The following is a 23,258-nucleotide window of genomic DNA, read 5'->3' as shown; positions in this document are numbered from 1 at the left end:
CAGGGGTCACGGGGAGGGGCAGGGCAGGGCAGGGAAGGCAGACTGAACCCGTTCGGGGGAGGTGGGAGATGGAGCCGAGGCTCCAATCCCCCAACTCAGGCTTCACATCGCTCCAGACTTCACTTACAAAACACACATTCAAATACAAAATTAAGACTTTCCAGGCAGCAACCACCGAGCATTCATCCTGAGAGGGCTCTTCTGACACGGGGGCCTGTCAACCACACTGGTCACAGGCCACCAAGCCGGCCCAGTACGTGCCATATGCAGAGGGGCTGGGGGATGAACTGACCCAAGAACACAGACATCTCCCACCTGGAGGTAGGGCTTAAGGGCCACCTGGGGTCACTGAGGGCCTGGGGACTAGGGCACCAGCATTCCTGGAACTCGGAAGTACCAATTCTGGATCCTCAAGGAATCCTGGGACAGGACAGACAGGACACCCAGGTCCCAGAAGGACAGAATGCCAGAGTTTGGGGGTGGGGGGGTGCAGACTGTCTCCACACAGTGACAGCCTAGAGCGGTCACTGTGGGGGAGGGAGCCTGGGGGACTGTAGGAGCCCAGAATAGACCCTTGACACAGCCCAGGGAGCAGGGAGAGCTTCTTGGAGGAGGGGACACCTAGGGTCAAACCTAAAGCATCGAGTTCTATGTCTGCCTTGTTCACCATTGTCCCCAGTCTCGGCATCTTTTCCCCATCAATTTATTCAGCCATTAGACATTCCCTCAACACCTAGTTTGCGCTAGGCCCTTTGCTGTGCATACGAGACTCAGCAGTGACCGAGACAGCCCTGTCCTCGCCTTCCGGGACTCCCATCCAGCTCGGAGACACTCCTCGGCAGTGATGACCCGGAGCAGTCAGGCTGTGATGAGTGATCAGAGCTGGGATGGGAAGCCCAGAGGAACCATCTGACTCAGCCTCGAGAATCAGGGAGGGCTCCCTGGAGAAGGAAACATCTGAGCTAAAACTGAAATGATGAGTACAAATTGGGTGGAGTGGGGAAAGCTGTCGAAGCAAAAGCAACAGTATATATAACAACCAAGAGGTGAAAGGGAAGTTGGGGTTTTGGTTTGGTTTTGTTTCACTTTCACGGAATGAAATGTGCCCCACGGTGCTGAGGACACTGCAGTGACCAGCACAGCCCTGGCTCTGCCCTCATGGAGCTCCCAGTCTGTAAGGACATAAATCCATCACCGTGATAACCTAGGTGTGCAGGGACGGGACAGGGGAGCTCCAAGGGGTGCCCGACCCAGCCTGGCAGCCAGGACCAGCCTCCCAACTAAGCCCTGAAGAATGAGGAGCTAGCTGGTTAGGGCAGGGCAGAGGGAACAGCGTGTGCCAAGGCCTGGAGGGCAGGCGCCTAGGAGCGCCTAGTAATTGCCAAGAGCCCAGTCAAATCAAAAAGAGTGGAAGCAGGTGGGCCCTCAACTAAAAAAATAAAATAAAGATAAAATCCCACAGGTTAAGAACCCATGCTTCTCCACGCCCCTCCTCCAGCCTGACCTTAGTTGACAGCCTCCATTTTTAAAGAGAGTACGGCTGTGGGATACTTGGCTCTCAGAGGGACCTATAACTCGGATGACTTGCCTAAGGGGCCGAGGGGCACATAGGCCTGGGTTGGAATAAACAACCACCAATTTTTCCTCCATGTTTAATTCGATATACAGGAGCACCAATAAATAGTTCCTTCCCGCCCCCGCAATCTTCCTCCTGCCAGCGACAGGGCCCCAGGGCCCCAGGGCTGGCTTCCCGGCGTCCATCCGTCCAGGGAAGGCACCTGCAGCCCAGGAAGAACAGCGCGGCTCAGGCCAGCAGAGCGCGGCGCCCGCAGAATTCCCCGCGGAGTTCCAAAGGGGCGGGGCCAGGCTCCCGGAGTGGGCGGGGCCTCGCTGGTCGTCCCCCAAGAGGGTGGTGCCGCTCAGGGGACGTGGTTCTCATCGGCCGCGGTCACGATGACGTCCATCCAAATCCGCATGGCCTCGGGGCTGGGTGCCACCATGTAGAAAAGGCGCTCATAGGTTTTGACGCAGAAAGTCAGGCGCGGGTTGGGGCTCTGCGAGAAGTGGTGGAGTGGAGGTGGTTAAGGGAACATGCATGCTGGACCCCCAGCCCTGGGACTTATACAGGCTGGGTGGCATCGGACAAGTTATTTAGAATCTGTTTCCCCATCCGCCTTCCTGAATAATGCTGCCTACCTCACTGGGTTGTGAGGATTAGATGAATTAACACATCTAAGGGGCTTAGGATCTGGGGAGAGAGGAATTTAAAAGGAGGAACCCCATGTTCCTCTCCCCCCCAGCCTAACTTTTCCTATATTAGAAATCTAAGCATTCAGATTTCCCCTCCTAAATGTAGGCCTCCCTGGTTTGTAACTGGGGAAAGCTGGTGTGTTCTACAACCCATTCACTGCCAAACCCGAATTCAGTAAGTCCCTTACATCCATCACCTGACTTTAGCCTTCTGGCCTCTGAGGAAATGGGCTGAAGTGTGCTCATCTTTCAGGTGAGAAAACTAAGGCTGGCAAAAGGAAGTTAGTCACTTCCCTGATGTCCCAACTGGTTGCTTTCCCCACCTATTTCTACACCCTGTACCAGTTCCCAACATTTAAATCAGGTGGCTCTGCACTGTCATAAACATTTGAATTCCTGAGTCCTCTAGGGGGAAAAGAAATGATGTGACATGGGCCCATTCCCATTTGGCAACTTTGGACCGAAGCTGAAGCCATTGTCTCCTAGATGCTCCCAGGCTGCCCCAGCCCTCACCCTGCCGTCTTCAGTAATGTATCTCCAGCTTCGCATCAGTTTGCCAAATTTTTGCTCTAAATCAGTGGTTCTCAACCTTCCTAATGCCGCGACCCTTTAATCCAGTTCCTCATGCTGTGGTGACCCCCAACCATAAAATTATTTTCGTTGCTATTTCATACCTGTAATTTTGCAACTGTTATGAATCGTAATGTAGTTATATATGTGTTTTCCGATGGTCTTAGGCGACCCCTGTGAAAGGGTCGTTCGACCCCCAAAGGGGTCGCGACCCACAGGTTGAGAACCGCTGCTCTAAATCTTTTGCTCCAAGGAAAGTAACAGTGGCTGAGAGCCAGAGAGTGCACTCTTAATGTTTGGCCCCTGCAGTGAAATGACCTGTTTGATCCCCTGTTCTGGACGGAGTACCCCGACAGGGGGGGCTGTGGAGGGCCTTTCCCGGGGACTAGCTAAGGCCTGCCTGCCGGGGCTCAGACCAGGGCAGGGTAGGAGCAAGCGGGACTTCACCTTGAAAGCACAGCGTAGGTGGTCATAATAGACTTCCTCGATGGCCTGGAAGTAGATGACGCCTTTGAGCTTGGACTCTTCTTTATCTGACAGAGGCGGGTGGGGAAGAAACAGCTGGTGAGGGGTGTGTGTGTGTGTGTGTGTGTGTGTGTGTGTGTGTGTGTGTGTGTGCTGGGCAGGGTGGGGGTCACTGGGCCCAAGTCTAGAGTTGGAGGGTGAATGAATGTTGATGCTAATGGGAAACTGGTGGGGAGGCAGGACAAGACTAGTGAATGGGGTTGGAATCCCAGGTCCCTCAATGCCTTGGTCCCTGACACTCACGGAGAGGTCCGCTTCATTGGTTCCCCTACAGGAAAAGCAAGAGGGGCCTAGACTCCCGGTGATGGTGGGGTAGGGGGAGCGGGGGAATGAAAATGTGGGTCTGACTCCTCCTGGGTATCTTAGGAAAATGGGGTCTGGGACCCAGAACTGTACAAAACTGTTATCCATGTGACTGAGGCTGGCTTTCCATAAGAGGAAGAAGAGGGTGGAGATCTGGACTCCTGGGTCGGGGGGGGGGGGGGGGGGGGCCAGACTCCTGAGTTGTGGTGGGTTAGGAAGGAGTAGGGACCAAATTCCTGGGCCCTGGGGGGAGTGGGGAGTGGGGGGTCTAGACTCCTGGGTCCTGGGGATCCAGACCCATGGGCCTAAGAGAGAAGGGGGATGGGGGCTGGGACCCCTAGGTGTCTGGGGGGAAGGCCCCTGAGTATGCTCTCCCAGGACCCTGGGGCCCACAGCGCCAGGCTGTTTACCGGAGTAGTAGGCCAGACGGCGGGCCTGGCGGTCAAAGCAGAACCACCGCTTCCTCCAGGTCTTGATGCGGCCACCCATCTTCACCAGGGCCCCGCGGCAGCAGCCCCCAGACACCTGGACATGTGGGCAGTTTTCGGGGTTGTGGCCCCAGCGTTCCAGGTGCTGCCGGAGATCCAAGACCCGTGGGACAGGAGGGCGGGGTGGGAGCGTGGGCGGGGCCTGGGAAAGAAGCGAAGGGGGCAGCATGGGGTCAGGATCAAGTCCTGAAGCCTGGAGCCCACAGGGAAGCTGGTCACAGCTGCACACATGCAAGGCCTGTTACAGCCTTTAAACAGTATTATTAACAATGACCAGGTGGTTAGAATGTGGTCCCCATATGCCACGGTCGTGGCTTTGATCCCGGGTCAGACCACATACAAGAATCAATCAATGAGCCCAGCCAGTGTGGCTCAGTGGTTGAGTGTTGACCTATGAACCAGGAGGTCATGGCTCAAATTCCCGGTCAGGGCACATGTCCGGATTTCCGGCTCGATCGCCAGTAGGGGGCGGTTAGGAGGCACCTATTGATGATTCTCTCTCATCATTGATGTTTCTATCTCTCTCTCTCTCTCTCTCTCCCTTCCTCTCTGAAATCAATAAAAATATATTTTTTAAAAATAAGTGGGACAACAAATCGATGTTTCTCTTTCTCCCTTCCTCTCTCTAAAATCAATCAATAAAAATATATTTTTAAATGACAATCATAATGATGAACCTGACAGCTACATTTATTGACTATGAAACTGCCAGAGATGTACCAGCATCAACTCCTTGACTCCCCACTGCCGCCCCTGGGACAGGGCTACTATGAGTCCCATATTACCCCAGTTTACAGAGGATCAAACTGGGGTACAGCGATGAAGTAATCTACCTGAAGTCACCCAGAGCTCAGGGGGCAGAGCTGGGACCGGAACCCAGGGTTTCAAGACCTAACAGCTCACCCTGAAACACCAAAGGCACGTCAGAGAGTGAGGGACCCCTCGGTGAGGGTCTCCCCAGGGACCCCCATATTCCGCCCTGCAAACCAGGGACCAAACAGCAAGTGATCAAAAAACAAGAGCACGGGTTCCATTATTGTTGTTGTTGTGATTAAATTAGTGACTATTCCCTATGCTGAGCATGTTATAGGGGTAACTCCCCTGCCCACTCAAACCCTCTGGGGGTAAACACATTATCACCCCCATTTTTGTTTTGTTTGTTTTTTTCAGTAGAGAGAAGAGAAACATAGATTTGTTGTTTCCCTTACTTATGCATTCTCCAGTGATTCTTGTATGTGCCCTGCCTGGGGATCAAACCCACCACCTTTTTGTACTGGGACGATGCTCTAACTCACTGGACTACTTGTCCAGGGCTTTATTCCCCTTTTAAAGAAAGAAACCAAGACTCAGAGAGGTTGTCACTACGCCCACGTCACGCAGCCAGAGCTGACCAAGACGGGACTCCCAGGCAGTGGTCGTCTCCCGTGGCCAGGAAGGGGAGAAGAATTAAATTAAGGCCACGAAAGTTTCTACTGTTCCCAGGCCCAGCCCATCAGACCTCCTCTTCCCGAATGATCCCTGCAAAGACGGAAATGACCCTGTAGTCATGAGGCTCTGGGCATGGCTAAGCCCAGCGTGTAAGCAGAGCCACGGGGGCGTTTGTTAACAGGCAAGCTCAGACTCAGTCATCCCAGGTGGGGTCTGGGCTGGGGTGAGGTTCTGCACGTCTAACAAGCCCCAGGAACGCTAATGCTGTTGGTCCACAGACCACGCTCTGAGTATCGAGGGCTGAGAACACTAAAGCGAGGCCCGAGCAAGAAGGGGTGAGAAACAGATGAGACCCCGAGGATGGAGACAGGGAAAGCGAGCAGGAGAAGAGCGGGGAAATGAAGAGAAGCAGGGAGAATGCACAGGAGGGGCAGGGACAGTTAAAAGGACCCCCGCTGGGGCCTGGAAGCGTTCGGGCCATGTCGCCCAATCCACACAGTCATACTACAGATCACCAATGTGAACGGAAGGCCCCCAGTGCGTCCAGCACTGTATTGAGTGATCTCAGCCATCACCTCGGTTCCTCTCCCAAACCACCCATTATTGTTCCCATTTGACAGATGAGAAAACTGAGGCTTTAGAAAGGAGGTGACCCACCCAGGTAGGACTTGGTGGAGTCGGCCCTGATCCAGGAGAGCCGGATGGGCTCGGGACCCCCGACTCCCCCCTGCCCACCTGTGTCAGCCCAGAATTCCTGCCCCTCTCAGAGCCTGTTTCCCTGAACTGAACTCGGGGTCACCAGCACCCTCCTCCTGGGGCGGCTGCTGTCAGGCTCTCCCACCGGGTGATTTTCCTTTTAGTGCGAACCCAGAGACACTCTAGTTGATAAGTGGTGCTGCCACGAAGCAGGGCCTTCATTTTTAATGAGCTGGAGCTTGTGGCTCTGCCACGCCTCGGCTCTGTCTACTCCCTGGCTCTTATCAGCCGACAGGCACCTTATTTTAATGACAAATGCGGCTTCCTGGCTGTCCCCCTCCCAAGGAACGCCAGCTTCCCCGAGGGCAGGGGTTGTCACTTTGGTCACTGCTGCCACCCATCAACGGAGGAGAAATGAGGAAGGAAAGCACCCATGGCTGGGAAAACAGAAAGCAGGCTGGGAACGATGTGCTCACTTCCAAGAAAAATAGGTTCACAAAACGTGGGAAAGTGTAAGAAAACTCGAAGGCTCTTTAACCGCAGAAAACGCCTGCGCCTCCGCAGCCGCGACGGGAGGCGGGCTCGAGGGTGAGCTTCACTTTCCCCACCCTGTCGCCTTCTTTACAACAGAAATGTATTAACGCAGAGGTCAACGTATCCTTTTAATACGGAGCCTCGCAGCTAAATCCAGAGTGTGAGAAACCCTACAAGATAAAAGACTCGATTTTTTCCCATTAAAAGATGGCATTTAAAAAAAAAAAAAAACGTGGGACCCTAGCCAGTTTGGCTCAGTGGATAGGGCGTCGGTCCACGGACTGAAGGGTCCTGGGTTCAATTCCGGTCAGGGGCATATACCTCAGTCACAGGCCCCATCCCGGCCCAGGTGGGGGCCCATGTGGGAGGCAACCAATCGATGTGTCTCTCACATCAAGGTGTCTCTCTCTTTGCCTCTCCCCCTCCCTTCCACTCTCTCTAAAATTCAATGGAAAAATATCTTTAGGTGAGGATTAACAACAACAACAAAAAAAGTGGGGCACGACTGAGGTGGCTCAGTGGTTGAGCACTGACCTATGAACCAGGAGGTCAGGGTTTGATTCCCAGTCAGGGCACATGCCCTGGTTGTGGGCTCGATCCCCAGTAGGGAGCATGCAGGAGGCAGCCAATCAATGATTCTCTCTCATCATTGATGTTTCTCTTTCTCTCTCTCTCTCTCTCTCTCTCTCTCTCTCTCTCCCCCCTTCCTCTCTGCAATCAATAAAAAAAAATGTATATATAATGCATATAAAAGTATATATTATATATACTTTTTTAAAAAGTGGGGCCCTGGCTGGGTGGCTCAGTTGGTTGGAGTGTCATCCGTACACCAAAAGGTTATGGGTTTGATTCCCAGTCAGGGCATATGCCTAGGTTTCAGGTTCGATTCCAGTCAGGGCGTGTGCAGGAGGAAACTGATCAATGTTCCTCTCACATTGATGTTTCTCTCTCCCCCCCCTTCCTCTTTCTCTGAAATTAGTAAAAGAACATATCCTCAAGTGAGGATTTTTTTAAAAAGTGGAAAGAGAGGACTTTTAATCTTAGCAATTTGAGACATTTAAAAAATGTATTGTGAGGGCTTTGTTTGGATCCAGATCGAAATAACCACAGTCCCTGTGATACTTTGGAGACAATTAGGGGAATGTGAATATGGACCAGGTATTAGGATGCCACAGAATTAATAGTCTTGATAAGTTATGACTGGGATTTTTATGTTAAAAAATACTTATATATTGGAGATACACAGGGAGGAATGGGTGAAAGGATAGGATATCTGCAATTGGATGTAAAATATTCCACTGCAGAGTGGGAAGTCGGTGTGGGGTCAGTAAACAAAGCTGGCAACCAAAACAAGACTCAACACTGCTCATCGCTGAAGCTACGTGGTGCGCATCTCGGGGTGTATGCTCTCCACTTCTGCATATGCCTGAATAGTTCTACAACGAACAGTATTTTAAAAGAACCAAAAATAAACAAAAAAATCCCACAAAATTTTAAATGACTTTTAAACGCCCCAGGATGTAGCTGCCCGCATTTGGCAGTAACTGCTGACACTGTCACCCACTCACAGGAGAGGAAAGTGAGGGACAGGGAAGTGGACATGGTGCCCCAGGACAACTGCGCTGTGGGTACAAACAATCACAATGGGAACAGAAGCTACGTCTTTTTAGTTCCCCTTCCCTTGCCAAGCCCAGGAAACGTTTCTGTGCCCCTGGAGAGGAAAGGGTGAGGTAAGAAAGGGCAGAGGCCAGGGGGCGAAAAGGAGCAGGGGACAGGTGGGGCGAGGGTAGGAGACTGACCATGATGGCAGGAACAGCGGGGCCGGAGGAACCTTCTGTGGTCCTTCTTGCTCCTTCCTGTGGGTTCAGGAAGGCGTCAATGATGATACTAACCAATAAGATCTGGGGGGGAAATGTACTGGACCTGGGTCTGAGGGAGGAGAGGGGTGGGGGCCTGGACTCCTGGTCTGAGGGAGGGAGGGGCTGGGGGCCTGGACTCCTGGTCTGAGGGAGGAGAGGCTGGGGGCCTGGACTCCTGGGTCTGAGGGAGGAGGGGCTGGGGGCTGGACTCCTGGGTCTGAGGGAGGAAGGGCTGGGGGGCTGGACTCCTGGGTCAGAGGGAAGAGGTGGGGCTGAATCTCCTGACCCTAATCAGGAGGGTCTGGGGTCTCACCCTGGCCTTGAGCAGCCGCTCCCGCTCCGCCACAGCCTGCTGCAGGAGCCGCTCCATGCGGGCGATGTCTGGGTAGAGCACCCCACAGCTAGGAGGAGGGGACAGAGGCCAGGGCAGGTTACAGTGGCCCTGCCTCTTCCCCCCATCTTCCCACCTTCTCCGGGATGTCTCACCTATTCCCAGAGCCACAGTTCAGCAGCTGATAGAGTGGGTGTCTCCCAGAGTCTCCTGCTGCTGGTGGGAGGGCTGAGGCCTCCAGGGGTCCTGGGGGAGGAGAGGTGGGGCTAGGAGGCTGGGATTCTCCCTTGTCCCCTCCCTCCACTTCCGCCCCAACAGGCATCCAAGCCAAGTTCCTCCATCCTGTGCTGCAGGAAGGGGGGAGGGTATGCCTGGATAGGGGGTCCTCACCAGTACAATGGAGGGACAGAGGTCGGGGGGATCCCCTCTGGCTCAATCTCTCTCCCCTCTTCCGGGACAGGCTTCCATTCCTTTGGAGGCCGATGGAGCCCTGAAAACACACAAGATGCTCAATCTCAACCGGAAGTCAGAGGCCTGACTGACGAGTAAAACCACCATCTATCAGGCACAGATCAAAAAGCTACCCTGCACATGATGCCGAGTGAGCGACCAGTCACAGAGGACCCCACGGCGGGATGTCCAGAATGGGCAAATCCATAGACAGGAAGTAGGTTAGTGGTTGCCAGGGACCTGGGGAAGAGAGGGAACTGAGGGGTGAGGGCTAAGGGGTCTGGGTTTCTTCTGGGGTAATGGACATGCCCTGAAGTTGTGGCGATGGTTGCACAACTCTGAATATACTAAAAGCCACTGAATTATACTTTTTAACTGGGTGAATTGTATGGTGTGTGAATTATATCCTGATAAAACTATAAAGAAAAAACCCACTGTGTGGGCACGTGGGAAACCCAGACACTCTCCCACAAATTGGGGGGGAAGGGGGTTCTATTGGAACAACCTTTATGGAGGCCAATTTGGCTCTTTTATTTTTTTTAATGACAAATGCATACATCTTTGAGCTCCAGTTCCACTTGTAGGATTATATCATATGGACATACTCATACATATGCAAAATGACCTGAGTTCAAGGTCATTCCCCTCAGAAGCCGGGAGGCCACCACAGTGCCACAGAGGGGGGTAGGGGAAAATAAACCAGGGATCTTCCGCACCATGGAAAAGTCTGCAGTCCATATAGTAAAAGGGGGGATGCTCTTTATATCCAGAGAGAAAATAACCTCCAAGGTAAAAGCATAGAGCAGGCCCTAGCTGGCTTGGCTTGTCAGATAAGGCGTCGTACTGCGAACCAAAGGGTCACGGGTTCAATTCCAGTCAAGGGCATGTACCTAGGTTGCAGGCTCCTCCCTAGCCGGGGCCCTGGTCAGAGCACGTGCAGGAGGCAACCAATCAATGTGCCTCTCTCACATAGATGTTTCTCTCTGTCTTTCCCTCTCTCTTCCACTCTCCCTAAAAATCAATGGAAAAATATCCTTGGGTGAGGATTAACAAAAAAAAGCAAGCACAGAGCAGGGTGAAGTTGACATATCTACGCACAAAGAGGGGGAGAGTGTATACATGACAGAATGTGTAAACACAAACATCTCCAAGAAGACAGAGATATTGGTCACCCCAGCTGCCCCCAGCAGATGACCTGAATGGACGGAAATAATAGCGGAAGAGCCTTTTCTCTGCATAACCTCCCATGCCCTTTGAACTTTGAATGAGGGGAATGTTCACTTTAAAAAAAATAAGTAAGGCAGGGCATATGCCCAGGTTGCAGGCTCAATCCCCAGGGGGCGGTGGGGGGGGGGGGTAAGGGAGCGGGGGCTGTGGGGGGAGAATAGGGGGGCATGCAGGAGGCAGTTGATATTTCTCTCTCATCAATGTTTCTATCTCTCCCTCTCCTTTACTCTCTCTCTAAAATCAATAAAGCCCTACCTAGCAGGTTTAGCTCAGTGTTTGGAGAATCGGCCCTCGAACTGAAGGGTCCCAGGTTCGATTCCAGTCAAGGGCACATACTTTGGTTGCAGGCTCAATCCCTGGCCCTGGTCGGGGTGCTGCAAGAAGCAACCAATCGATGCGTCTCTCTCACATCAATTTTTCTCTCGCTCTGTCTCTCCCCTTTCTTTCCACTATGTCTAAACACCCATGGAGCCCGGCCAGCCTAGCTCAGTGGTTGAGTGTCAACCTGTGAACCAGAAGGTCAGGGTTCAATTCCCAGTCAGGGCACATGCCCAGGTTGTGGTCTCGATCCCCAGTAGGGGGCATGCAGGAGGCAGCCAATCAATGATTCTCTCTTATCACTTAAAAATCAATGGAAAAATATAACCTCAGGTGACGATTAACAAAAAATAAATAAGATAAATAAAAACATATTTAAAGAAATATGACAATTAAATGCAACCTGGCTCTGCGGTGTGGCTCAGGAGGTTAGAGTGTCGCCCCAGTACACAGAAAAAGGTTGTGGGTTCGACCCCCCGTAGGGGCGTGTATGGAAGGCAAGTGATTGATGTTGCTCTCCCACATCGTTATTTCTCTCACATGGATGTTTACTCTCTCTCTCTTCCTCTCTCTAAAATCAACAAATAAATCCTCCCATTAGGGTTAAAAGAGGGTCACCTTCCAACCTCTGGACATTGACCCAGGGTCCAAGGATACAGGCTGGCCAGGCGAGAATCGGCCAAGTGCAAAGGTGCTGAGACAGGAACAGGTATTGGCTGGTCAGTGCTCCTGCAGCTGAGCCGAGCACTGGGGAGGGTGGGGACAGGTGGGCAGGGGCTGGCAGACCAAGGTGAGGAGGCCCCAGGGGCAACTGGGGGCATTTGATGGGGAGGACTGACGTCGGAAGACTGCTGTGTGGGGGATAGATTATTGGGAGACAACACGTAAGATGGAGACATCAGTGAGGAAGCAGGAAGCCAGGATAGGGTCACAGATCCAGAGATGAGGGCGCACGTGGAGAGAAGGACGCTCATAATTGTAACACAGCCAATCACTGTAATTGGAATCAGGGTCCCCGCAGCCCACATTCACTGAGCACCCACTCTGTGCCAGGCCCACGCTAAGCCTTTAACCATTAACCAGTGGGTGCTGTTATTACGCCCATTTTGCAGCGAAGTAAACTGAGGCACAGAGACGGGTCTAAGTCCAGCCAGCTGGGAAGTGGCAGGACAGGTATCTGAACCCAAGCAGAGGCAGTCACATGATCTTAGACATCACATGATCCTGGAAGACGGGGCAGAATCTGAGGATCTACTAGCACTGGGGGGGGGGGGGGGGGGGAGAAGGGGCAAGGAGGGCCCTGCTGATCACACATTCATTTATCTGCTTGTGTTTGTTCACCTGCTGAGGAAAGAAATACTCCCTGGACTCTGCGTGCCCTGCCGCCCCCGCTGCTCCCTCTGAACCAGTGCTGACCACGGTGCCCACTGGATCCCGAAGGATCCCTAGAAGCGCTCGTCCTCCAAAAGGCACAGGCCACGGACACAGACAGACGCGGCTCAGACCCGGCTCTGCCGCTCACTGGTTGTGTGACCTTGGCAGGCCACCTCCCTTCTCAGACTAGCCTTCCCGTCCGCAAAGTGGGCGGCGACCCACTGCCCTCTGTGGCTGATGCAAGGGTCAAACGAGTCACCTCGTGCAAAGCACACAGAAGAGTGTCTGCCCTCCCCCACACATCCCCTCCCCCTCCCCCCTCATGACACCCAGGGGCAAGGTGGGTATGAGATCCTCTCAGCAGGTACAGGCCCACCTGGCCTTAGAAGCTTCTTGTCCACAGGGGCCCATAACTCAGGAAACAACTCCAAAGGAATGGACACAGCTTCCCAGGAAGTGTTTAGAGGTAAGCAATTTACTCAGAAGGGCCCTATTGACTCTGAGTCGGTTGCCTGGCAACCCAGCTGATACTCCACCTTTATCAGGCTTCCACGGAAACTATCTGGAAAGTTCATTTCCCAGACATTATCTGCTCACCCTTGACCCAGTTAACAGGACCTACTTTTGGGGGTTCTTCTGAGCACATGATGAAATAGTATATTTTTATTAGATACAGGGTGTCCCCCCAAAAATGTATACACACTTGAACAGCTGAGAGCTCAATTTTGAAAATGAAATGTATGTTAATAAACACTGCCTTGCCCTGACCGGTTTGGCTCAGTGGTTAGAGCAGCCGTGGGCAAACTACGGCCCGCGGGCCGGATTCGGCCCGTTTGAAATGAATAAAACTAAAAAAAAAAAAAGACCGTACCCTTTTATGTAATGATGTTTACTTTGAATTTATATTAGTTCACACAAACACTCCATCCTGCTTTTGTTCCGGCCCTCCGGTCCAGTTTAAGAACCTATTGTGGCCCTCGAGTCAAAAAGTTTGCCCACCCCTGGGTTAGAGCATTGGTCTGTGATCCCCAGCCCTGTCCAGGGCACGTGCGGAAGACAACCAGTCGATGGGGCTCTCTCATATCAATGTTTCTCTCTCTCCCTTCCTCTCTCTCTAAACTCAAAAAAAAAAAAAGAAAGAAAAAAGAAAAAGCAAAGACAGCCCTTGCCCCGTGGCTCAGTGGGTTGGAGCTGGTTGGAGCATATCTCCTGACCAAAGGGTGTGAGTTCTATCCCCGGTCAGGGCATCAGGAGGAGTTGCGGGGGGAGGACATGCAGCTGATCAGTGTTTCTCATATTGATGTGTCTATCTCTCTTCCTCTCTCTCTAAAATAAATAAAAACATACCCTGGGGTGGGGATTAAAAAAAAGAGACACAATAGAATTGTTTCCGCGTGGAAGCCCAGGGTGGGTGAGAGTGCAGGCTCTGAGGACAGAGTGCCCCCGTTCGAATCCCAGCCCTGTCACATGCCAGCTAGTCAAGTAACTTCACCTCTCTGCCTCAGTTTCTTCACCTCTAAAATGGATCTAAGAACCTAGTTCGTAGAGTTTTTAAAAAATATATATTTTATTGATTTTTTACAGAGAGGAAGGGACAGGAATAGAGAGTTAGAAACATCTGCCAGAGAGAAACATCGATCAGCTACCTCCTGCACGCCCCCTACTGGGGATGTGCCCGCAACCAAGGTACATGCCCTTGACAGGAATCGAACCTGGGACCCTTCAGTCCAGAGGCCGAAGCTCTATCCACTGAACCAAACCGGTCAGGGCGTTCATAGAGTTTTTGCAAGACCAAGTGAGTGAATCATGTGAAGCATTTAAAACAGTGTCTGGCACACGCTAAAGACTCAGTCAGTATCAGTTGTCATCAGTATTGCTGTTACTGTTCATATTGCTATTATTAGTCATCAACAATGGTGAGTCAGCTCTAAATACATCAACGGAAAACCATCTCCATGATAGAGTATTAAGTTATAAAATAAAAGCCAACTCCGTCACTAATCCACACGTTCCTGCAAAAACAGTTTTACATGATATAACAAGAGCTACCAATTTCTAAGTGCTACCAACTCCATGTCCACACAGCAGAAACAAAACTATTGTCACTAACTTCCACCCCACCTCAGGCACCACCCTCTGCCACTGTCTTTTCTATTTCATTAAAAAAATCAGTCGCAACCCATTCAAAAATCTTTGTCCCATTAATAAGGTGGGACCCCCACGTTTAAGAAGATCTGAAAAGCCCTAGCTTGTGTGGCTCAGTGGATAGAGCGTCGGCCTCCAGACTGAAGGGTCCCGGGTTAGATTCCAGTCAAGGGCATATGCCCGGGTTGTGGGCTCGATCCCTAGTAGGGGTCATGCAGGAGGCAGCCAATCAATGATCCTCTCTCATCATTGATGTTTCCATCTCTCTCTCCCTCTCCCTTCCTCTCTGAAATCAATAACAGTATATTTTTTAAAAGAAGAAGATCTGTTAGGAAGGATACTCAAGAAACAAGAAGTTGTGCTGCTTCTGGGGAAGGGGCTGTGGGCCAGTGGGGTGGGGAGAGGAGGCCTTCTTATCAATACGCCCTGTTCTGATGCTTTTAAACTTTATTCCAGCCCTGGCCGGTGTGGCTCATTTGGTTGAGCATCATCCTGAGCACTGAAGGGTCACTGGTTCGATTCCCATCGGGCACATGCCTGGGTTTCGGGCTCAATCCCTGGTGGCAGCAGGGCGGGGTGTGTGAGAGGCAGCCAATTGACGTTTCTCTCTCTCTCCCTCTCCCTTCCTTTCTCTCTAAAAAAAATCAATGAAAAACATTTTAAAAAATAATAGAAAAGAAAAGAAAATTTACTCCTGGGTGCACATACATGTTCCCATTTCTCCAGGGGAGGGATGGGGGTTAGGCAGAAGGAAAAAATAAATAAAGCTGGAGTCTGATCAAACTAAAACTAGAAACTCCCCTTGATCAACCTTTCCTGGCCCCCATGGCGGAGAACACCACAGTGGGAGTTCTAAAGACACAGTATCCGGTGGGATTGGGGGGGGTGTATCGGGGGGGGGGGGGGGGAGGCACCTGCAAGGAGCTGTGAACGGAGAAGAGGCAGGAAGAGGCGGAGGCGGCCGTGTGCGCAGCAGGGTCCTGGAGCACCAGCAGCTGGCGGTCCGTCTTCTGCGTGAACAGGAGCTGTGGGGGAGGGTGACGATGAGCAGGAGCTGGAGGGGCTGCAGAGGACCCCAGTTCCAGGATGCTCTGGCCAAGGTCTCCAGCGCCAGCCCATTTCTCAGTGGAAAAAACAAAGGCCCAAAGTCACAAGAGGGCTGGAATGGGGGCTTGCTGTCCAGTCTCCCAGCATGAGTGAGGACTGTGGGCAGACTGCCTGTTCCCTGAGGAGGAGGAGCTGGGGACCCAAATTCCTGAGGCCCACGGCTCCCACGGGAGGAGGGGTGTGAGGGAGGAGGGGCTGATGGGTGCGTGACATCCCCATACCTTGGTGAGGGCCTGGCTGGGCTCAGAGAAGTCTCCGCCAGGGCTTCCCTGGAAGCAATTCAGCTCAAGCAGTCGGCTCCGTTCCTAGGGGAAGGCAACACATGACAGGCTGCCACACCTCCGAGGCAGAATGGGCCATCCCAGCCTCAGGGAGGCGATGGATGCCCCAGGGAGGGGGGCAGGTGGACTGGGAGCCACCTACTTGTGTCAGGGCCTGAAGGGCCTCCTCCTTCTTCTGGCTCAGCCCCCGGCTCTCAGCTGCCATCTGTTCTCCCAGCGACTTCAGCTGCTCCTCCAACACCTGAATCCGGCGCTGCAGGACCCCCAGGGCCCCCGTTACTCAGCTGCCCCAGCGGCTCCCACAGAACCACCCCGTAACAGAGACCCTGGGACCTGGGAGGGGCTGGAGGACTCAGAGTTAAGCTCCCTGGTGCCTTCTCCCCTTGGGGTGTCCAGGGAGGGGATGGAGGATTTGATATACAGAGAGACCAAGGGACACTGAGACCCAGAGAGAGAAAGGGACAAACAGAAAATAAACTGGAAGATACAGGAAGAAGGACCCAGACAGATCCCAAGAGACAGAGGTGCAGAGAAAGAAAACAAGGCAGAAGCAGCACCGAGGCGGACAGAGCTGTGTGAGACCAAGGAAAGGAAGAGGGAAACGGGAAAGACACCAGACACAGGGGTGGACTCTGCCATCTGAAACTGCAGGAAGCTTTGTGTTAAGCAAAACCAGACACGTTGCTTTTCCCAGCGGCCTTAGTCAGCCCCTGGGACGTGACACGCCCAGAAAGGACTCGCGGAGGTCTTTCTAGACTCGGATTTGACAGGCATGGAGTGTAGTGGGGAAGACCGAGTAGGTTCAAATCCCAGCTCTGACCTTGACAGACAGAGTGACCTTGGACAAGATTACATGAACACCCTGAACCCCAGTTTATTCATTTATAAAATGGGGGGAAACAAGCTGTGCCGCCTAGGATTGCTGTAAGGATTCGATGACTAAACGCCCATGAAATGTCACTGCGTGCCCGGCACACAGTAAATGCTCACTAAACATCCGCTATTGTTGTTACTACTGCGAAGTGACACAGGCAGGAAACAGAGAAAGGGCCAGAAACGAGTGGAAAAGCCAGCGGGTGACGTGAGGGAGGCCGGCTAGTCCAGCCCAGCTCACCCGGTGCTGTGCCACGCTGGCCTGAAGCTCCTGGACCTTGGGGTCCAGCGCCCAAACGCCAGGGCCGTCCCGATGGTCCTCCTCCTCCCGCCGGCTCTCCCGCTCCAGTTGCTGGAACTCCAGGTCCTCGTAGGCACGCTGGGCCACATCCAGCTGTTCCCTGATCTGTGGGCAGAAACGCAAAAGGGCTGGACCCCCAGGGCTCAGGAGCGGAAGGGGCTGGGCCAGGACTCCTGGCCAAGGAGCACCCAGACTGGAGTGCTGGGGTTGGGGGCTCTGGGGAGGAGGGTACTGAAGGCCTGTACTTCTGGGTCTTGAGGCGGGAGGTCCTGGAAGGTCCACGGGGCCCTCACCTCCTGCACGCTCTGCAGAAGCCGCTCACGCTGGTCCTCTGGCTGCGAGTCCAGCCGCCCCTGGGTTTCCCGAAGTCTCTGGCGAAGACCCTCCACGCGCTCCCTCTCCTGGCTCAGCCGCCTCTGCTCCTGAAAGAAAAGCCAGGCTTGTCGTCTTCCCCTGAGCACAAGGGACAGACACGGAGGCCAGCAAGGGCCAGGCTGGCTGGACCTCGGACCCCTCCCTGCCCGGGGACGGCTCCATGAGGGCAGGACCCTGTGTGTCTGGTTCACTCTTGTACTGGCCTACCCAGAGTAGCAGGCATCATACAAACAGCTATTCAAGAAATGAATGAATGCAAAACACATCCGTGCCGGGTGAGTGACCCTGGGGCCCAGAGGGGGGATGAGACCTGGTCCCTGGGCCCCAGGTGGGGACACAACCAGTTACCGCCTGAGGCAATGAGGGCCATGAAATGCAGAGACTGTGAGAACCCAGGGGGCGGGGCAATTTTATTGGAGTAACCCAAGGTTTCCTGGGTGTAAGGACTTTAAGGTGAGCCTCAAAAATCAGACAGCATTTAAGACCTGGGGAGTTAGAGGGGGCTGGAAGGGCATCTTGGGCAGAGGGAACAGCATGTTGCAAATGCACCATGAAGTTGAAAAGTATGGGAAGTTTAGGGGCAAACTCTGGTCGGGGAGGCAGAAGATGTGGTGGAGTAGAGACAGTGAGCACGGTGGGAGACCACGGTGGAAGGGGGGCACAGCTCATGTCCAGTTTGGCCAACCAGGCTAAGGAGCCTTTATCTTGGGGCAATGGGGAGCCGTGGAAGGATTGAAAGGATCTCTGGGAGATGGATTCAAGGGGTGGACACCAGCTCCTTCGTGAGTCCTCCAAGAATGAAGAGGAGACCTACACTGGGGCTGGGCAGGAGGGTTGCAAAGGAGACAGACTAGAGAGAGAGGATCAGGGAACAGAAAGGACCGGACATGGTGACTGATAGGCTTGGGTGTGAACGATAGAGAGGGGTGCAGAGCAAGGTCCAGGACTCTGACCTGGTGACTGACTGAAGGGAGGGTGAGAAAGGGACAATGTAGAAAAGGGCGTCGCTGAGGTCAGCTTTGGTTATGGTGACTGAGAAGAGCCAAGACTCCTGGGTCTGAGGGAGGAGGGGCTGGGGGCTGGACTCCTGGGTCTGAGGGAGGAGGGGCTGGGGGCCTGGACTCCTGGGTCTGAGGGAGGAGGGGCTGGGGGCTGGACTCCTGGGTCTGAGGGAGGAGGGGCTGGGGGCCTGGACTCCTGGGTCTGAGGGAGGAGGGGCTGGGGGCCTGGACTCCTGGGTCTGAGGGAGGAAGGTGCATCCAGGAACCAGTATCTTAAGAAGCAGGACACGGGTCTAGATTACAGGAGGGAAATCAGGGCTGGAAGAAATATAGGCTTTTTGAGGTTGAATGAGGAGCCTGGACCCAGCTCAAAGAAATTACAACATATAAGATAAGGGCAAAGAGAAAAACTGATAGAATTACAAAGTTTTCCATTTTCTAAGCTATAATGTTAACCAGTCCAAGCAATGACCACCAATGCATGGATGTTAAAGCCTTTAGGTAAACGATTATTAGGACGAGATCAGAGTGACCTCACTGAGGTCTGGACAACCAGAGGTGACGCCCCCTGACCCGGCGCACGGGAAGAGCACGGGAATCTGATCAGCCTGGTCCTCTAACCCACCACCTGCTGCGGGAAGAGGAACACGGCAAAGGACACGACCACATCCTGACCAAGGGACAGAGACCTGGTTTCTCCAAATAATATGGAAAACAGCAGTAGGCGGAGACTATTTGAAGTGAAACAACCCTTTTGGGGACCTGATTCAAACAGCCAAGTGGCATTTTTGAGGCAACCTGGACCCATGAAAACTGGAAATAAAACAATATTAAATATGGAACTGCCATCTGACCCAGAAACCCCACTTCTAGGACTATATCCTAAGAAACTCAAAATACCAATCAGAAAGAATGCATGCACCCCTATGTTCATAGCAGCACAATTTACAATAGCTAAGATCTGGACACAGCCCAAGTGCTCATCAGTAGATGAGTGGATAAAAAAGCTGTGGTACATTTACACTATGGAATACTATGCAGCACTAAAAAAGAAGGATCGCTTACCCTTTGAGACAGCATGGAAGGACCTGGAGAGTATTATGCTAAGAGAAATAAGCCAGTCAGAGAAAGACGAGTATCACATGATCTCACTCATATGTGGAATCTAAAGATCCAGAGACATAGAAGCATGGAACAGACTGTTGAATCTCAGAGGGAAGGTGGGGTGGAGGGCTGGGGGAGTGAGGAGAGATTAACTGGGAAATTTATATGCATATATGCATAGCCCGTGGACACAGACAACAGTGTGGTGAAGGCCTGGGTAGGGTGGGTGCAGGATAGAGGGGGTCAATGGGAAAATAAAGGTGAGGGGACATCTGTAATATTTTCAACAATAAAGATAAATTTTTTTAAAAGAAATAAATAGCCCTAGCGGTTTGGCTCAGTGGATTGAGCATTGGCCTATGGACCAAAGGGGTCCCGGGTTCGATTCTGGTCAAGGGCATGTACGTTGGTTGCAGAATCCTCCCAGCCCAGGCCCTGGTCCGGGCTCCTGCAGGAAGCAACCAATCGATGTGTTTCTTTCACATCAATGTTTCTCTCTGTCTTTCCCTCTCTTTTCCACTCTCCCTAAAAATCAATGAAAAAAAATATCCTCGGGTGAAGATTAACAAAATAATAATAATAATAATAATAATAATATGATGCCTAGAATGGGCTTTCAAAACTAGGGATAGGGAAGCAAATTGAGGGATATGAAACAGGAATGGGAGTTAATCACCTCTGAAGCTAGTAAGTGCCCCAATATGGCGGCCACCTGACTCTTCTTTTTTTGTTGGTTTAATGTTTTTCACAGTGTGGCAGTAAGAGACCAAAGAGAGCGGGGCAAAGGAAGAGGCCCCAACATCACGGTCGGGGAGGCAGGAGGCAGTAAGGAGCGGCTTCTGTTCCACCACAGCCCCCCATCCCGCCCAAGTATCACCATTTGGGGAATAGGGGTCACCCTGGTCCTAGGAGCCCCTGATCCCAGGACCCCACCAGGAATATCCTTCTGACACGGAGGGAAACGGATGACAAACAGACCTGTTCCCGCTGCTCCCGGCTGCCCTGCTCCGCGTCCACCTGCTGCTCCAGCAGCGCCCGGAGCTGCTCCTCCTCCCGCCTGGCGGCCACGCGCTCCCCGGCCAGCTCACCCCGCAGCAGGGCCACCTCCACCTCCATCTGCAAAGGGAAGGCAAGGGCTGGGGCCGGAGGGCTGGGGCGGGAGGGCTGGAGGCCTGGAGTTGGAGCCCCTGGGAGGAAAGGACTGGGAGGCTTCCCGGGAGTCTGCAGCCTCACCTCGATCCTCAGCTCCTTCTTCTGGCGCTGTAGCTCCTTCACTCGCTGCTCCATCAGGGCCACTCGAGTCAGGGCCTCCAGCTGCTGCCCTCGAAGCCGCTGCGCCACCCCTCGCACCCCTTCCTTAGACGGGGTGGGTTTGGGGGGCATGGCTGGGATCTGTTCAGGAGGTGGGGCCTCCCCCTGATAGGAGAGGGTGTGTGTGGTCAGGTGGAGAGCCCCGGACCCCAGCGGTCATTAAACAGGTGTGTTCCCCACCTCATACCCCTCGGGGGGTCTCCATGGCCTAATTCAGCCACCACACTTTTATTCAAGGGAGGGTGCAGGTCCGGTGACCACCCGGCCCTAGGAGGAGGCCCCAGGGGCCCCCACAGTCCCAGAAGGGGGTACTGAGCCAAGCCAAGGAAGGTGTTTATTTTTCTCTAACCAGGTCCTATTCTCTGGGTGTCAAGCCCTCCTAGGCCCTGGATATCTCTCTCTCTCCCAGGTGTCTCTGAGTCACACCCTAACCCCCCCACCCACCCCCATTTCTCTGGGCTTCCTGTCTCCCGCTCAGTATCCATCCTCTGTCTCTGAATTGCTACTTCTCTTCCTCAGAGTATCTCCCTCCCAAGGCTCTGTCTCTATTTCTGTTTCTCTGAGCATCTCTGCCCTGTTTCTGGGTTTCTGTCTCACCCATCTCTCTGGGTCTCTGTCCCTGGGTCACTCTCTCTCTGGCCTGCCCGTGCCCCTGACTCTTTGGGGTCTTGGTCTCCCCGTCTCCCCGCCCCTGGGTCTCTGCCATCTGGTCTCGGCACACAGGTCTCCAGGTGCCTGTCCCCCCCTCGGTCTGAGTCTCAGGAGTTTCCTAGCTCTGGGGCTCTCACCGTCCCCGCCCTCTGTCTGTCTGTCTCTCCATACCTGCCACTATCACCTGCCCGGGTCCCCCAGGTCCCGCCCTCCCGGCCCCTCACCGCGTCCCGGCTGCTCTCGGTGCTGCTGCCTTCTCCCACTTCTTCCTCTTCTTCCGCCTGCTGCTCAGCTCCTCGGCCGCTCGGAAGCTCCGCCGGGGCCTCGGGGGCCTCCAGCTGGCGGGGGCCCTTGGGGTGCTCCCGGGCCTGGGGTGCGCCCTGCGGTTGAATCTTCACATCGTGTTCTGGGACCGGCGGCGGCGGGGGAGACCCTTCCTTGGGGCCGCTCGGCGTCCCCATGGCCGTGGCGCTGCGGAAGGTGGGCGGGGCCCGGTGTTCGGGGGCGGGGCCCGGCGTTCGGAGGCGGGGCCTGGCGTTCGGGGGCGGGGCCCGGCGTTCGGGGGCGGGGCTCAGGAGCTCCAGGCAGGCGAGACCTAAGAGTTCAAAGCATGCGACTGAGCATTCCGAAGCGTGGCTTGGCGTTTTAAGAGGCGGGATTCGCTGGCTCCTAGGGCGGCACGCCCCCGGAGGCGAGACCGAAATCTGAGTCCGGGTCCTAGCTCGCCCCCTATGGGTTTCTCCCTTCTATCAGGTGTGGCGCCTTGTACCCTCCCAGCAGCCTTCCAGCCCCCCAGCCCTGGACAACCTCACAGCGACCCCATCTCCTTCTCCCTCGGGGACTCAGGAGTCCGGGCTCCCGTCCCCTGCCCTCCGGAGCCTCGTAGACTTGGCTCTGACCCCAACGCAGAGAGCGGCGCCCATGCCATCTCATCCAGGGACCTCCTCGTCTCCGTCTCCAAACCAGGAGTCCGAGACCTCAGCTCCTCCTGGGAGCTAGATTCCCGAACTCCAGCCTCCTCCGCCCCCGCAGACCCAGGAAGCCCAGGCTCCAGCCCCCTGCTGCCCGGCACCCCGACTCCCTCACCGGCTCAGGATTCGGCGCGCTCCCCTCTGCACTCTGGGCGCTGTTGTTACTGCCTGCGAAACAGGTGGCTGGGCAGAGGGAGGAGAGAGGCTGCCGTCTCCCTCCCCGGAAGTGGGGGGGGGGCACAACAGGTCCAACAGCTCCTGAGGGAGGAGGGAGCGACCAGCTTGCCCCGCCCGCAGCCACAGCACCGGGCATCCCGGCTCCGCCCTTGGAAAACCCAGCATGTGACCCCCCCCAACCTGCCTCCAGCGCCCCCATTCCTGCCCTGGGAGGGCCAGGTGTCTTGGTCACATTTGAATAAATGCCTCCCTGATGCCCAGACCCTGGGAATCCTGAAAGGAAGAAGGGAATGCAGATCGGGGCCTCTCCCCTCTAATGAGCCCTTTAGAAGGGCCCTGACCGGTTTGGGGAGCTGGGCAAGGGTAGGGGGTGCCCTGAGCTGAGTCAGAGACCCGCCCGGAAACAGGGGGAAGTGTGCCCCCTCCCCCCACCCCACTTTGCTATGGGGTGGAAGAGGGAGGTTAAAGGTGCATGGGCCAGACCCTTTCCTCTCTGGGCAAAAACAGGAAAATAACTGGTGTGTGAGAAAGTATGATTGGATGTCAGGAGCTGTCCTAACACTTCATACACACGTTACATTAATTTAATGTCACCCTCACAGCAACCT

The 23,258-nt window shown here is 54.1% G+C and overlaps 1 protein-coding gene across 3 annotated transcripts; it reads right to left on the bottom strand.

The window, feature by feature from the left end:
• Positions 1-1,638: 1,638 nt before the first annotated feature.
• On the bottom strand, positions 1,639-22,060 carry PHLDB3 (pleckstrin homology like domain family B member 3). Of its 3 annotated transcripts, XM_059666312.1 has the most exons (15): positions 21,727-22,057; positions 20,774-20,956; positions 20,519-20,656; positions 17,354-17,482; positions 17,001-17,165; positions 16,029-16,139; positions 15,827-15,910; positions 15,413-15,523; positions 9,375-9,474; positions 9,140-9,230; positions 8,967-9,054; positions 8,594-8,650; positions 4,059-4,278; positions 3,268-3,353; positions 1,639-2,054 (listed from the first exon to the last, which is right to left on the bottom strand). In XM_059666312.1, the coding sequence occupies exons 1-15, from the start codon at positions 21,961-21,963 to the stop codon at positions 1,920-1,922; spliced, it is 1,935 nt and encodes a 644-aa protein (XP_059522295.1). In that variant the 5' UTR covers positions 21,964-22,057; the 3' UTR covers positions 1,639-1,919. The 3 variants fall into 3 exon arrangements, with proteins under 3 accessions (XP_059522295.1, XP_059522296.1, XP_059522298.1); XM_059666313.1 differs by lacking the exon at positions 20,774-20,956 and having other exon boundaries at positions 21,727-22,059; XM_059666315.1 differs by lacking the exons at positions 20,519-20,656; positions 20,774-20,956 and having other exon boundaries at positions 21,727-22,060.
• Positions 22,061-23,258: the final 1,198 nt, after the last annotated feature.

Source organism: Myotis daubentonii, chromosome 15 (assembly GCF_963259705.1).
Source record: "Myotis daubentonii chromosome 15, mMyoDau2.1, whole genome shotgun sequence".
NCBI classification, from domain to species: Eukaryota; Metazoa; Chordata; class Mammalia; order Chiroptera; family Vespertilionidae; genus Myotis; species Myotis daubentonii.
Note: the sequence above shows the minus strand (reverse complement) of the source record. Positions and strands in the feature narration are given on the sequence as shown.